Genomic DNA, 16,626 nt, shown 5'->3' with positions numbered 1-16,626 from the left:
TGTCCACGAGCAGTGTCGTTTTCCCACACCCCGAAGGACCTACGATCAGACAGCGGATGCTGTCGGGAAGCAACTCGCCGTTCTTTTTTTTTTCTCGTTTGACTTTCCGGATCCGGTAGACGCTTCACCACGTTCCACGTACTCACAAGATCACTTCGTCCGCATCGATCCAACTCTTTTCCGGAAGTCCCAGCCATTTGACCAAAAGTTTGTCACCTTTCCTACGCAATACTTTCTCGATGAGGTACGTGTCGGGGTGTTTTGTTTTAGAGAGTTCCTCTTCGTAAAATCTTCCTTTCAAAATCTCGCCGCTACTATCTTTTATTATATACGTGTGTCGGTTTCCAGGTAGAACTCGAACCACCGTAAAGAGTTCCGTGCTCCAATTTTTTGTGAATCCCTTCTCGAAGGTGCGTTTGAATTTGCTGATCCTCACCTGGTCTCCAATTTTGTATTTAGCTTTTTTTGTCGTGGGTGTGTACTTTGGACAGTAAACTGTAGAAATTAAACGCTGCTCGTCGGACTTGGTAACGTCGGCTGGCTTCATGCCTATCGTTCTGTGTACCGTATCATTATAGGTGTCGACGAGTTCCGGCAGGATGTCGACCCATTTGTAATTTCCCCGAAGCGTGAATCGTTTCCACATGTGTGTTTTCAAGGTTCGATTGAATCTTTCCACGATGCTGGCTTTGATGTGACTGAAGCTCGAATAATGTCGAATCTTGTGTTTTTGAATAAATTTTACAACGCCGTATTCCAAAAATTTATTCAAAAACACAAGATTCGACATTATTCGAGCTTCAGTCACATCAAAGCCAGCATCGTGGAAAGATTCAATCGAACCTTGAAAACACACATGTGGAAACGATTCACGCTTCGGGGAAATTACAAATGGGTCGACATCCTGCCGGAACTCGTCGACACCTATAATGATACGGTACACAGAACGATAGGCATGAAGCCAGCCGACGTTACCAAGTCCGACGAGCAGCGTTTAATTTCTACAGTTTACTGTCCAAAGTACACACCCACGACAAAAAAAGCTAAATACAAAATTGGAGACCAGGTGAGGATCAGCAAATTCAAACGCACCTTCGAGAAGGGATTCACAAAAAATTGGAGCACGGAACTCTTTACGGTGGTTCGAGTTCTACCTGGAAACCGACACACGTATATAATAAAAGATAGTAGCGGCGAGATTTTGAAAGGAAGATTTTACGAAGAGGAACTCTCTAAAACAAAACACCCCGACACGTACCTCATCGAGAAAGTATTGCGTAGGAAAGGTGACAAACTTTTGGTCAAATGGCTGGGACTTCCGGAAAAGAGTTGGATCGATGCGGACGAAGTGATCTTGTGAGTACGTGGAACGTGGTGAAGCGTCTACCGGATCCGGAAAGTCAAAAGAGAAAAAAAAAGAACGGCGAGTTGCTTCCCGACAGCATCCGCTGTCTGATCGTAGGTCCTTCGGGGTGTGGGAAAACGACACTGCTCGTGGACAATTTTCTCCTCGCACCGAATTGGTTAGATTGGAAGAACAGGCACCTGTACGTGTTCTCGAAAAGTTTGGAGCAATCCAAATACCAGCAACTGATGAAACTGTACGATGGTCTGGACATTGCAACGTTCGCCTCGGAAATAAAACCACTCGACGATTGTCGTGAAAATTCAGTCGTTGTGTTCGACGACGCCATCCTGGAAAATCAAAATGAAATTCGCAACTTTTTCACGCAAGGTCGTCACAAAAGAATGGATTGCTTCTACCTAGCTCAAACGTTTTCCAAAATTCCAAAACAGTTAGTACGCGACAACGCTAATTTCATATGTTTGTTTCGTCAAGATCACACCAACCTCAAGCACGCGTACGATGACTACGTAGGCGGAGACATGAACTACAATCAATTTTCGGAACGCTGCTGCTCTACTTGCTGGAACGGTGACGATTTCGGATTCGCGACGATCGACATGACGAGGAAACCCAACGATGGAAAATACAGAAACAAAATCAACGACTTTCTAAACGTTGCAACGTTGTGAGAAACGACGTGTATAAATAACGTCATGACGAAACGAAAAATCGAAGACGAAAATCTCAAGCTTCGCGATTACCTCGCAAAACGCTTCAAAGGTTGGAAATCCGAGAATCGCGGATTCTACGAAGAGAAGAAACGTCAGGATCAACCCGTGATCGATGCCATCAGCAGTCTAGGTAAAGAAATTAAAAGTGTCACGGAACAAAATAAAAATTTGATCAACGAACTCGTACCGCTCGCAGCTAAAAGTTACGTCGTACCCACGCCTATTTCGAGCATTCCTTCGACGCCGTTCGAACTGAAGGATGCACCGGCACGACGTCGAGCCATAGGCAGTACGTCGTCTTCGGATAAAATCGAGTTGGGACCTTTGGCACGAGACTACCTGAGCACGGGGAAATTCGACAAGGATGAAGTGTTCGGATTGTATCCCAGCATGGAAACCAGCGAAGGCGGCGGTGTGGTGTGGAAGATTGGGAAATCGAAGGTGACCTTCGAAGGCAACGACATTAAAGTTAATTTAGGCGACAAGGATAGTTGGAACAGGTATCCGGGTACGGTGGGACTGTGAAAACTCGTCGCCAAAAAGCAGCCGAAAGATTACACCGACGAAGATTACCAAAGTTACAAGGAAATTCTGATCATGACGGATGCCTTGTACCAGAACAACGACGCCTCGCAGAATAGGGTGAAATCGAGCAGCGGCGAGAAGTACAGGAATCTCATCAAACCGATTTGGAACCAGGTCAAAACAGGCAGCGGCGTCAAACGCTACAACACGTTACCCAAAGAATTCGTTTGGGTGGACGACGTTAGGAAACTCGTGGACCGATTGTTGGTGATAGCCGGCGAAGAGAATGCAGGTAACCGTAATTTCTACAACGAGAAGGTTGGCATCGTGGACATGATCAGCACGAAACTTTCCAACTTCATCGTGAACGACGACAAGGGCATAGGTTACCTGATCAAAATCATCAACACGCTGCCTCCGAAATTTTGGAACGTGGCCGAAGGAAAAGGACTCGTGAACGACATCATCAACAAGTTACCTTTCGAGATGCATTTACCTGGCTACCAGTACTGCGGACCGGGTACCAAACTCGAGAAAAGATTGGAGAGAGGAGACAAGGGTGTGAATCCGTTGGACGCGGCATGCAAAGATCACGACATCGCCTACAACACCACGCAGACGGATCTGGACGCACGTCACGAAGCAGACAAAAAATTGGAACATGCAGCTTTCGAAAGGTTCGTGAGCAGAGACGCATCGCTGGGTGAACGGGTCGCCGCACTGGGTACCACCATCGCCATGAACACGAAACAAAAATTGGGGTGGGGTATATAAATAACATACCGTAAAAAAAAAAACTTGATATATAAATAACACACATCGTAAAAAAATAATCTTCGGTATATATAAATAACACACATCGTGAAAAAAAAGCAATTACATTTCTCTCTAACACTGTGACAACTGAAAAAATGAGCAATCTCCAAGCATTAAAACAAATGCTAAATTTGTCAGTCGAGTATGTAAAAATTCAGGAATTAGAAGTCGACAAACCTTACACGATAACTTCCGGTTCAATCGTTTCTACCCAGTATGGTCCCAAGGTACGCCTGTTGCTCAACGCACAATACAGTCTATTTTTACCAGATCGATACGCTAACATGTTATCCGACGAGAAGCTATCTATTTTAATCGAGAACAAAACTCGAATCGTATACAAGGGGACAAAGGAACTTCTTGGCAAGAAAACGAAGCACGTAATAGAATTTGTGTAACGACTGCGAGGCCTTGAAAATATATAAATAACATACCGTAAAAAAACTACACAAGAAAAAATCTCAGAATATATATATAAATAACATACCGTGAAAATAACACATAGAGCATCAACATGAAGCCCAAGGGTGTCGTGTACCAGATACCATACTCCAATCTTAAAAATCTAGGTGCCCTCGATGGGTTACTCACCAAGAAACAACGCGAGAAGAAACGTTCTTGCTTGTCGAAAGGACACGGAATGAAATTGCTGCTCAGCACACCTCAATTGAAAAGATTGCAGCGTTCGCGGAAACAGCAAAAGGTCGGAGGTTTCATATTCAGCATCCCGGCCATCCTGGCAGCATTGGGGGCCGTTGGAAGTTTGGCCGGCGGTAGCGCCGCCATCGCGAAAACCGTCATCGACTCGAAGAAGAACAAGGCGGAATTGGAAGAACAGAAACGTCACAACCTGGCCATGGAGAAGAAAGGGAAGGGCGTGATGAAGAAGTTTAAAAAAAAGAAACAGAAGCACTCACCAACCGAGACATTGAATCTCTGATCGGACCGTTACAAATCAAACACTTCAGAGGAGTTTTCATGTCCGACTCGTTACCTTCAAGCGTTAAAAAAAGAGAATGCGGAGTAGTCAACTTGGACGGTCAAGAAAATCCAGGCACGCATACATGTAAAATGGAGCAAATCGAAAGTTACGAATTGCAATCTTTCCCTCCCAACCGTCGCACGTTCGCCAATCTCAACGAGGCGAACAGGGAGATCGAATACGATGTGGACGTAGGCGATGGGTTCGTTCATCCTCACAGAGCGGACCTCTACCTTCAATTCGACGTGGTGAAGAAAGAAAGCGGAGACGCGTTTCCCGCAGCAGCAAACTTGATACTCGTGGACAACTTCGTGCCTCACCTGTTCTCGCAGGTGGAGGTGAGGAAACACAACACTGTCATCGACAGAATAGATTATCCAGGCATAACGTCGACGGCAGTGGGAACGTTGAAATTATCCAAAACGGACGCAGCGTACTACCAGGCCGGGGGATTCGAAGCCGGAACCAAAATATCGACGAAAAGTCACACGGTGCTCTTTCCCATGCGTCTGCTGCCTGGTTTCTTCTCGGATTACAAGGAGATCATGTGGAAGGGAGGACTGCGCGTTACGTTTCGAAGAGCAGCCAACGACAACGACGCACTGATGCGATACGCTACTTTGGGTCCGGACGGCACCACGCCGATAGCCAACACTTTACCCGAAGCAGCGAAATGCGTCATCCGAAGCATGGAATTGAGAATGCCGGTGGTGGAATACGAAACGAACTACGCCCTCAAGTACAAAGCAGAAATCTTGAAAAGTCCGCAGGTGTCGATTCACTTTCACGGTTACCAGTGCGTGCAGAAGATGGCGTCGGGAAGTCACATGGAATTCGACGTGACGACGCAGTTCAACAACATACAGTTCGACATGCCAGATTTCGTCGTGGTGCTTTTTCAGACCGGGAGGGACAAGAATCAGGAAAAAGATTCCAGCAAGTTCGACGACTGCAAGATCAAGAACGTTTATCTGAAGAACGGTAGGAACGAAGTGTTCCCGCGCGAGAATTACAACCTCGACGTGACCAAAAACGATTACCTCAAACTTTACGAAGCTTACACGGCTTACAAACGCGTGACCGAGGGAAGCGTGGACATGTATTACACGCCCAGCGAATTCAAAGCACGGAGACCCATGACCGTCATCAACACATCTAAGAGAAGGCAGGTGGTGGTCAACGATCGCACCAACATCAAGATCGTCTGCGAGTTCCACGACGCGCTGCCTGCCGATACTCTATGCAGCGTCATCCTGATTGCAGAGAAGTCCTTCGTCCACGACGTGAAGAACGAGAGGGTGACGGAACAGTTTTAAAATTCATAAAAAATTGCCACATACTAAAAATCAACATCCAACACATTTTAGGTTATATAAAATTTGTGAAAACCTTATAATACTGAAATATTAAAACAAACAGAGTCCCTTGTAGGTTAGTTCGGTGCTTAAATAAAAAAATGATAGGTTAAGTTATATCACTTAGGATCGTAAAAAAAATTAAAAAATCGTAAAAAAAAAAGATAGGTTAAGTTGTATCACGTAAGATCGTGATATACCTACCAAGTATAAATGGAAAAAATGAGTGCAGTGAAAATTTGTACTAAAACATCGCTAAACGCTATAACATCGACAAAAAATTGTCAAAATATGTCAAAAACTTATATTCGATTGATAAAAAAAAATACCTACAAAATATGATCCTCAAATGATGACGTTCAAACAGTGCATAAATAAAAAAAATGATAGGTTAAGTTATATCACTTAGGATCGTAAAAAAAATTAAATAATCGTAAAAAAAGGATAAGTTAAGTTGTATCACGTAAGATCATAATATACCTACCAAGTATGAGTGGAAAAAAAATGAGTATAGTGAAAATTTGTACTAAAACATCGCTAAACGCTAAAACATCGACAAAAAATTGTCAAAGTATGTCAAAAAGTGATATTCAATTGATAAAAAAAGAGGATACCTACAAAGTACTGCGTTGAAACAACCAATATACACTACTCGCGTTTCTCTCTAAAATAAATAACCCTACGATCGAGGATTTCCAGAAAGCATTGTGGAACCTCAAACAGCATCACTAGGATGGGCGTGTTCCATCTCACGAGCGAATCTTCAATCTTGAAACTCACGCTGCACGACGACATCGTCTATCCTAAATCCGTGGCTTTGCGTGCATTCTACAGCATGTACCTCATACCTAACGTCACGCAGCACAACAACAAAATTAGCGTCGGAAGCGAACACATCGTCGTCACGCCAGGACAATACAATCTTTCCACTTTGCAAGCTCAATTACCCAAAGGCACGTACCTTTCTCAAAATTCGGTCACTCACAGAGTGGAAATTCTATCCGCGACGGAGACCGTGGACCTGGGCACCATGGGAGAACTTTTAGGTTTCGAGAACAACACAAAACTCGAAGCTGGCATCAAGCACACGGCAACAAATATTCCTAAATTTTTGGCCATAGAGACTCTGAACGTACACTGTAACGTGGCGGAAGGCATGATCACGAAATCTTCGGACGGATTGTTAGGAAGTCACAAGCAGACGGGAATCATAGCCACTTTCAAACCAAGTTCCGAGTTCATGGAACCGATCATCTACACGCCCTCTTCGCCGATCTATTTTCCAGTATGTCGCAACCGCATAGACGACATAGAGTTGGTGGTGACGAACGAGAAAGGAGACGTGGTGGATTTCGCAGGTGCCACTACGACGGCCATCGTGGAGATCAACGTATAATAAATAACCATACATGTAAAATGGAGCAAATCGAAAGTTACGAATTGCAATCTTTCCCTCCCAACCGTCGCACGTTCGCCAATCTGAACGAAGCGAACAGGGAGATCGAATACGACGTGGACGTAGGCGACGGGTTTATTCATCCTCACAGAGCGGACCTCTACCTTCAATTCGACGTGGTGAAGAAAGAAAGCGGAGACGCGTTTCCTGCAGCAGCAAACTTGATACTCGTGGACAACTTCGTGCCTCACCTGTTCTCGCAGGTGGAGGTGAGGAAACACAACACCGTCATCGACAGAATAGATTATCCAGGCATCACGTCGACGGCAGTGGGAACATTGAAATTATCCAAAACGGACGCAGCGTACTACCAGGCCGGGGGATTCGAAGCCGGGACCAAAATATCGACGAGAAGTCACACTGTGCTTTTTCCCATGCGTCTGCTGCCTGGTTTCTTCTCGGACTACAAGGAGATCATGTGGAAGGGAGGACTGAGGATCACGTTTCGAAGAGCGGCCAACGACAACGACGCACTGATGCGATACGCTACTTTGGGTCCGGACGGCACCACGCCGATAGCCAACACTTTACCCGAAGCGGCGAAATGCGTCATCCGGAGCATGGAATTGAGAATGCCGGTGGTGGAATACGAAACGAACTACGCCCTCAAGTACAAAGCGGAGATCTTGAAAAGTCCGCAGGTGTCGATTCACTTTCACGGTTACCAGTGCGTGCAGAAGATGGCGTCGGGAAGTCACATGGAATTCGACGTGACGACGCAGTTCAACAACATACAGTTCGACATGCCAGATTTCGTCGTAGTGCTTTTTCAGACCGGGAGGGACAAGAATCAGGAAAAAGATTCCAGCAAGTTCGACGACTGCAAGATCAAGAACGTTTATCTGAAGAATGGGCGCAACGAAGTGTTCCCGCGCGAGAATTACAACCTCGACGTGACCAAAAACGATTACCTCAAACTTTACGAAGCGTTCTCGGCTTACAAACGCGTGACCGAGGGAAGCGTGGACATGTACTACACGCCCAGCGAGTTCAAAGCACGGAGACCCATGACCGTCATCAACACATCTAAGAGAAAGAAGGTTGTGGTCAACGATCGAACCAACATCAAGGTCGTCTGCGAGTTCCACGATGCCTTGCCCGAGGATACCCTATGCAGTGTCATCCTGATTGCAGAGAAGTCCTTCGCCTACGACGTGAAGAACGAGAGGGTCACAGAGCAGTTTTAACAAGTTTTTTAACATCTTTTCTTGCACAAATAAGAAATTTTTTGTACTAGCACAATCAGTTACAATAGCACAATACGAATTTCACTAGTTCAGATCAGTTACAAATATCAATTTCATTAGTTATCAGTTACAATATCTTTTTTGCACTATAGCACGAGACAAATCAGAAAACTTGCACAAAAAAAATTTGTTGTTGTTTTTTTACACGTGAAAATTAACAATAAAATTTCTTTTTTATCGTTTCAGATGCTGCCGAAACATCAAAAACACATACACACACACTAAAAAAAAAGCATGCAACTTTATTTGTAACACACACATATTCTCCATCTTCATCAAGAAAATATTATAATAAACATAATTATTTTTATCTATATCTCACAATAAAACTCTATATCCAAAAATATCACAACATCAAATAACACTAGAGTCGTTAGTACACGTTGCATGCATTACGGAGGTCCTCTGTAGGGTTTCATGGAAGTTTGGGGGAAAAAAAAAACACGTGAAACCCTACAGAGGTGCGGTTATCTAGAGCCGCAGCCGTTAGAACCTTTTTGGGTTGGGCACCACGCACCCTGGCGGGGTTAGGGGCCAGGAATCTTAAAAAACAACAATTATTATTTTGTTTGTTTGTTTGCGTCACAATACATAAGCGCGCACGCGTGTGTGGCACATCGTTTCCCCGAGAGAAGTTTACAAAAATCACAATATATAAACATTGGCCTCTCTCTTTTTTTTTTTTTGGAACTTGGAAAAAATTTACAATAAGAGGACATCGCTCACCACCGTTGCCAGCCATAAATCTCTCTCTCTCTCTTCATCTTACAGCAAAGTTGGCATCTCTATTTTTTTTTAGTTGTAAGTAAATTGTCAACACACTCTAGTTAATAATGCTACATATTATACGCACACACGTACACACATACTATATTACCATCCACCCATATCTCCCTCTCTTTTACGGCAGTATATATGTTTGTTGCCTAACCTAACCTAACCTAACCTAACCTAACCTAACCTATCTTCTTGTTTAGTATATGTAGGTTAGGTTGGCAAAAATTGCTTTATGCACTGTAAGGCAAGCCTCAAGCAAGTTTGCCAGCTCCTTGCTTTAGGTTAGGTTAGGTTAGGTTAGGTTAGGTTAGGTTAGGTTAGAGTAGGTTAGGTTAGGTTAGGTTAGGTTAGGTTAGGTTAGGTTAGGGTGGGTTAGGTTAGGTTAGGTTAGGTTAGGTTAGGTTAGGTTAGGGTGGGTGTTGGCAGCTGTCGGTTGTTTAACTCTTCCCTCTCTCTCTCTCCAAGCCTCAAGCAAGGTTGCCAGCTTCTTGCTTTTATGCACTGTAAAACAAGCCTCAAGCAAGATTGCCAGCTCCTTGTTTTAGGCTAGGTTTACCCCCCCCCAAAAAAAACCTTGGTGATTTTTTCGAGTAAAATATTAGCAACACTGCGAGAAAATAAAGCTTATGCCTTACAAGAAAAATCCATTAAGGCGAGCCTCAAGCAAGATTGCCAGCTCCTTGCTTGAGGCTACGTTAGACCCAAAAAAACTTTTGGTGATTTTTTCGAGTAAGCAGCTGGCAACACTGCCATCAAATGAGGCTCATTGCCTTACGAGACAAATCCATTAAGGCGAGCCTCACCGAGCCTCAATAGAGGGCCCAGAACTCTCTGACTTCATCTACTAACAACATGAAGGCAATTCCAGTCCTTATAAAGACACAGGATGCAAGAGATATTTAATTAAAACAGCAATAGACAATTTGATTATCGTGAAATTCATTAATTATATTTGCAGATAACTTATTGATAAATAATTAAAAAGGAATTCAGATATTTAAAAGTTGAAAGGCTCTAAAATAATGACTTACTTTTCAGAATCCATCCGTCAGTCGAAGAAGCCGATTACAATACATATGTGGATGACTTCCTGGCAGAGTACTCACGGATATTCAAAGCAAATGGAGACAGCGTTAACCTGGTTTATGATTATGGCCATTTCGAGGCTGAAGTGAGTAGAATCTTTTTAGCTTCCTCAGTGAATTTGAGTAAGAATAAGTTGGTGGAATTGTTTCTGTTTTCACACCGGCGGATCTACATAGACCTACCGGAAAGTTGTGTAAGTCATGTCTGAAAACCTGATATTATGCCTTTCTCATAGCCTCACTCCACCTACCCTACTCATATGTTTAGTTTCCCGTGCGATACATTAGTATTCCCTACTGTATGTTTATGAGTAGACTACTATTGGATTAAAAATTATAGATACCAGAGTTTGGACTCCAATTAAAAATTAACCAGTAGACCTACGTATAAAACGGATTACATCAAAATTTAGCGTTTTCAATTCTGCGTTACTCTATGCTAAGCAACATTATTTTTCGAGTATGTCTTTTTATCTTTTACCCTCGCGAGAACAAAAAAGAATCGTTTTTTTTTTAGTTTTCGAAACGATCGCTGTCTTTGGTATTCTATAAATGAAAAACGGGCGGTCTGATTGTGATGACATTTTAGTATGGTGGAGGCAGAAAGGTATAAAAGACAATTCTTAATTTTCAGATTTTTAAAATTTGTCCAAAAAGCCGTTATCATCAATTTTGCAAAACAACGTTTTCTTAGTATTGGGTAGTCCTACAATATTGCTCTTGTTTTGAAGCTCTGTATTCAAAATCTATTATTAATGGCAATTCACATTTCGAAACCGATTTTATACGGATTTTTATTCAACAGAGTAAAGATGTACGTGAAACGTGGCAACACCGCACACAACAATGGGTTTATTAATTTCGTCTTTTAAATATAATAATCGTACTGATGGTAGTGCAATAATACTGCGGACTTTCAATCCGGGACTTGCAATAGTGGCACAGTAAAAACATTACACTGTTTTTCGCTAAGCAGATTGTTATGAGGAAAAATCCTGTCCCTTTCTTCCCCAGATTGACGGAACAGTGGAGATAGTGGATTTCTTGATGACCAACGGCATCTTTTTCGGATTGGCCAACATCTCGAGAGTGGGCGACACGACACCATTGCTACGTACGACAATGAAACCGACGAGTTGCTCTTGGAGTTCGTGTTATCTTTCGACCCCACACAGGTTGGTTAAAGGAAGGGTAATATGGTTAATATTTTAAAATTCATTCATAAACATATTTTCCATGTTTTATCGATTCTTCATCCAGGAATGTATCTTGAAATATATTACGGGGGGAGGGGGATCCGAACCAGTGATTCAGAAATAATAATAATATAAATATTTAAATTAATACGTTAATATAATTTATACGTAATAATAATATAAATATTATGTAGCACTATTTGCATTGTCAATATCACACAAATTGTTAAAAAGACGTTCTAAGTATAGATATTTTGTTGTTCAGTTGTGTTTTAACTCCACTTTATGCACAGTAAGGCTAATCGGGACTGGACCTACACTTTAAAGTGGGATCCGAACCACTTGTGCCTCGAACCGTGACCCCTTGATTACAAGGCGGCGACGCTACCACTGCGCCATCGGAGAGGCCCTAAGAATAGATATATAACAGGATGTATTCATTATCTAGCTTCTGTGTAGTACTAGATCTTCTGACGTAAGCGCGGGATGCTTTCGTGGATAGACTTGTTTAAAACCCTTAGCATAAATACGCTACAGTTAGCTCAACAACGAAGATGGTGTTTGAGTTTTGTGCAATAAGTGAGAAAATGCTTCCACCTGCCCATGCAGGGTCTTCCTTATCGCACAACGCTGTTCCGACGTCAGACGAGGAATGACTAAGTTATTAGGTTAGGTTCTCTTAGCTTAAATACACAGAAAATGTATTAATTATGCTAAGAGAAAGCATAACCTAACAATTACAGCTTTTTTCGGTGATGTCAGAACACAAAGTTGTCCTAGCGTTGTGTGATAAGGGAGACCCGCCTATGCAAGCATTTACATCCAGTGTAGTTTCACATCTTCTCACTAGATGTCAATCGCAAACTATCCTCACTTTAACTCAAATGCTACAACAATTTCTTTATCCGTTTTCAACGCCTATATTCAACTTATTCATTTAATTCTTCTTGTAATCGTGTTTTTTGCTTAATTCCAATCTCTTTTTCTGTATTTCATTATGTTCCTCATCTACTAAATCCTCTAGATTTATTCTAAAACTTTCAATTTTACATTAGCGTCGTTGCCTTGTTAATTATGTTTGAAACAAGTTTATTTGCTTGTATATCCAAGTATGTAACATTGTTTATTAAAAACGAAAATGGGTGCGTTGTCTCTGAGGCTATTTCTACGCTTCAATTATACCAGGACAGAAGCCATTTATCAACATCATTAAAAGGAACGTAATTAATGCTTAGTTCGATTCTAAGAAATATACAATTACATAACATTATCGGCCATGAATCTGTGGGGCAACACCACGCCAAATGGTAAAGAAGGGGAAATGGGACTGGGTGAAACAAAGCAGTGCGCGCTGCTGCAAACGGCTGCTAGCTGCAATCCCTTTCCCTCTCACGCGTTCATTGGTCGAACACTCTCGAGTTCCACTTGCGCAGAGGACTTGTTTCCATTCGCTTACTGCGCACACCCCTAGGATAGAGTATACTCTGTTTCAGGTATCTTTGGAGCAAGCGAACGAAAACAAGTCTCTGAGCAAGTAGTGACGCGACACGGTTCCTCCAAAGAACACGTGAGAGGGAACGGGATTGCCTGGAGTGGAAAATCGACTGCAATTACCAGCCATCGCACCAACGTGTACTGCTTCGCTCCCCCACTCGATTTCCCCCCTTCTCTGCCGCTATGCGCGGATAGAGTATAGTATTGCCCTAAGACCAAACGATGATGTTGACCAATGGATACATTTTCAGTTGAATTCTGAGAATTGCTTCCAACTGCTTTCAGGTGACTTACGACTTCTCCGTTCGTATTAATGATGGCTACAGGTACGAAGGTAGCATCGCAGCTTCAGTCCACACCAACAGCTCTCAAATGGGGTTCCTCACTGACTACAATGCCAACGACTGGGTCTACTTCATGACTGGTTTCCACGTGTTCGAGTAAGTGCTTTCATTCATTCATTCTTTCTTATTTCATATACAGCCCTTAGGATAGGCTTATATGTAGGTCACGTGAGAGCGTTTGGATCAACTTTTGATGTGATCAGGGTATCAAAATCCAATCTTCCACTCATGGAAGGCCAAAATTTACTAACTTGTACCATCTTTACATAAAATGAACAGAAAAGTATTTTTTAAAAAGGTATTTTCACCTCCACATTCAATAAGAATCACAATTCTGAAACTAGTATTTTCCACGGTTGTTAAAGAGCCATGAACCCATAATTTCTAATGGGTTCTATTGGATTCTGCTACAGGAAAGGAACCTTTTTCTCGCACAATATAAATTCGGTCCAAGATGCGTATTGTTACATTTAAAAAAATGTTCCTGGACGGTATTTTAATTGTTCCTGAAAAAAGGTGTCTCGACCGTATTTAAATTGATGCGGGAAAAAAGGTTCCTGGACCGAATTGAAATACTTTACAGATAAAAAGGTTCTTTACGGTCCAGAACCCATTTACGCGTCCTGATTTTCTCTCCTGGACCGGAATTGAATTTATTTAAAATTCCTGGGCCTGTAACAACCCTGGTATTTTCCTCCTTGCTACAAAATGAAAATTGACATCATTGGTGTTGATTTCAATATTCTTATCCACAACGGCAATAAAACTGGTACACCTAGTTCCTGAAATACTCGCTGGCCTATAAGGCGTTTTGTGTGTTTCATAACTCTACGAGGCTGGTAGATGATGCCATTGAAAATTTGCTATTAAAATCCACTTATTGCCGCATAGTTAGGCAACACACACAACACCTTGCAGAGAAGCGAGTATTTCAAGATCTTGGTGTCCCATTTTTATTGTCGGTGACCGTACAATTAACAGAGCAAGGTCCTTCCGTCGAGAAGCTCCCGTTGAATTTTGAAGCAATGATTTTAACCTCTTTAATATTGAAAACCTTCTCTCGCGTGTTGGACTTGAAACTGACAGTGTAGCTAAGAATACAAACGATTTGTGTATATTTGGGTATTAAAGCTGGTCAAAATTTTCTACTGACTCCAAATACAGTTACCGGACCTACACTTCTACTGCCACCTTTGCAATTCAGATTTGAATAGCGCAACTTGGTCATGAAAACCCACAAGAAAGACTGGGGGTTCGTCGTGCTGAACACACGTCACCCCTTAACTGGTTGGACATTGTCACACCTTGAGTGAGTGAGTGGGTAGTCGGTATGTAGGCCCGGTCTCTCAATGGGCTGTTCCGCCACGAGTTATTATGTATCTATCTCGTATATAAAAATGGATGTATGTATGTTTGTTCCGGCATAACTCTCGCTGGCCTGGAGCAATTGCAACCAAACTTGGTACACATATCACTTACAATCTGGAAATAAATACCGTGTAGGTAAGACACGTATGGCACCACTAGAGGTGGGGTGGGAAAAGCTAATTGGTGACATTACCCTGAGAGCAAGGCAACCAAATATACTGAACAGTGCGGCGGGTTAGCCTACCTTCAAGGCAACTTCATGCCAGAAAGTGACGAGGAAAATTTATTTTAAACTATAGTTGGAATTCATTATTATCCTGTCTAATAGATGATTGGGATAAATCAATACCCGGGCAACGCCTGGCAATCAGCTAGGTATATATATATATATATATATATATATATATATATATATATATATATCCTATGTGTATATAACATATAGTGTGTATATATATTTTTTGATTTCCATATTTATATTTAACTTTCGATTTATATTGAATTACCACTGTAATTGAATACTTATTTTTCAATTGATGACAAGTAAATATGTGCAAAACAAAAATTGTCTGATTCTTCACTTAGGCTACTGAGGCTTCATTATACAGCTAGACCTATTGCAGCTTTCTATTTTTTGCAGCTTGTACAATTATCAGATTTCCTGGGTGGACCCCCAACACCCAGAGGTCTCTAACGGCGTGGCTGGTTCCCTACTAAGGGCGCTACTAGATGGCTCTTTTGATATCCACAGGGCCTTTAGCGCCAATTTGGAGGATGTTCTGGCTGCAGTTGGTTTTCCTTCCCACCCTTAAATTGTGACACAATGGCATCTATTTATGTATCAATATAAAGTTTTCTTTGTGAATTTACATATCTAGTAATTTCTTTACAGTTTCGTTGAATTCTTTGATGGTTTAGGTAATATCAAATGTGATATCTGTATTTATAGCCAAGCATCGTGCTTTAAACTCTAGCTTAACTGTGTTGTATGGTTCAAGTCCTGGTTGGAACGCCACTTTACTTCAAACCCCTAAAACCTTTCCAACCAATAGCGTCCGTTTTAGGAACTGACAGCTCCTGTCAAGGCCACGTGGAGCAAATGCGATGTTGCCAATTCAGTTTCGTTAGAGATCACGAGCAAGCTAAACGACTGCATTCGTTTCGTATTCGATCTAAAATATTCAGAGCATTTGACACCATACTTTGCGAAAGTCGAGTGGCTTAAATTAATCGACAAACGTAATTTTCATAAGTTAATTTTACTGTACAAAATCCTCCAAATAAAAGTAGTATGTATTAGCGGATTCTGCAACATCCTTTGTAGGTATCTCTCTTTTTCTATGGATTTAGCCTCAGTTATATCATATTGTGACGATTGTTTTGTGGATTTTGTGGTGTTGGACGACGTTCCAGTACAATCTTCACCTTTACTCGGTTTTTTCCTACCTCGTCCTTTGTAGGTATGCTACGATCTTACGTGATATAACTTAACCTATTTATTTTTTTACGATCTTTCACGAGTTAGATAACATACAGGTCGATATCTTTCACTCCAGTTGTAACCTGTCACGGGGACTTTTTTACGATATTTTACGGACTAAACTATAGTAGAGAGGAAACCCCGAATCCAGCACAACCGCTAATTTTCCCTCATTAGTAGAGAGGAATCTTCGATTCCAGCACAGCCACTAATTTTTCCTCATTGAAAACTCTCGACCGGCGAGTTAAATTCCGATTCCCCTACCCGAATTAAATGTGCTGTGCGAGATAATTCGATGGAATTCAGTCAATGAAAGTTGGGTGTTATCTCATACCCGCCACGTATATGAAAGTTGTTGTAGTTCGAAAATTGATAGCTTGTTCTCTTTCAGGCTACTTCTAAACCTACATAAGCGTTTTTTT

The 16,626-nt window shown here is 42.0% G+C and overlaps 1 protein-coding gene across 1 annotated transcript in view; it reads left to right on the top strand.

Annotated features, from left to right (window-relative positions):
- LOC145994429 (uncharacterized) overlaps positions 1-15,541 on the top strand; it is a 36,708-nt gene extending 21,167 nt beyond the window's left edge. Inside the window, exons 2-4 of the mRNA XM_083130559.1 lie at positions 10,276-10,408; positions 13,298-13,452; positions 15,365-15,541. Coding sequence (XP_082986685.1) covers positions 10,276-10,408; positions 13,298-13,452; positions 15,365-15,536 — 460 coding nt within the window. The 3' untranslated portion in view covers positions 15,537-15,541. The remainder of the gene's footprint in view (positions 1-10,275; positions 10,409-13,297; positions 13,453-15,364) is intronic.
- Positions 15,542-16,626: the final 1,085 nt, after the last annotated feature.

This window comes from Lepisma saccharinum, chromosome 10, assembly GCF_977018435.1.
Source record: "Lepisma saccharinum chromosome 10, izLepSacc3.1, whole genome shotgun sequence".
Classification (NCBI taxonomy): domain Eukaryota; kingdom Metazoa; phylum Arthropoda; class Insecta; order Zygentoma; family Lepismatidae; genus Lepisma; species Lepisma saccharinum.
Note: the sequence above shows the minus strand (reverse complement) of the source record. Positions and strands in the feature narration are given on the sequence as shown.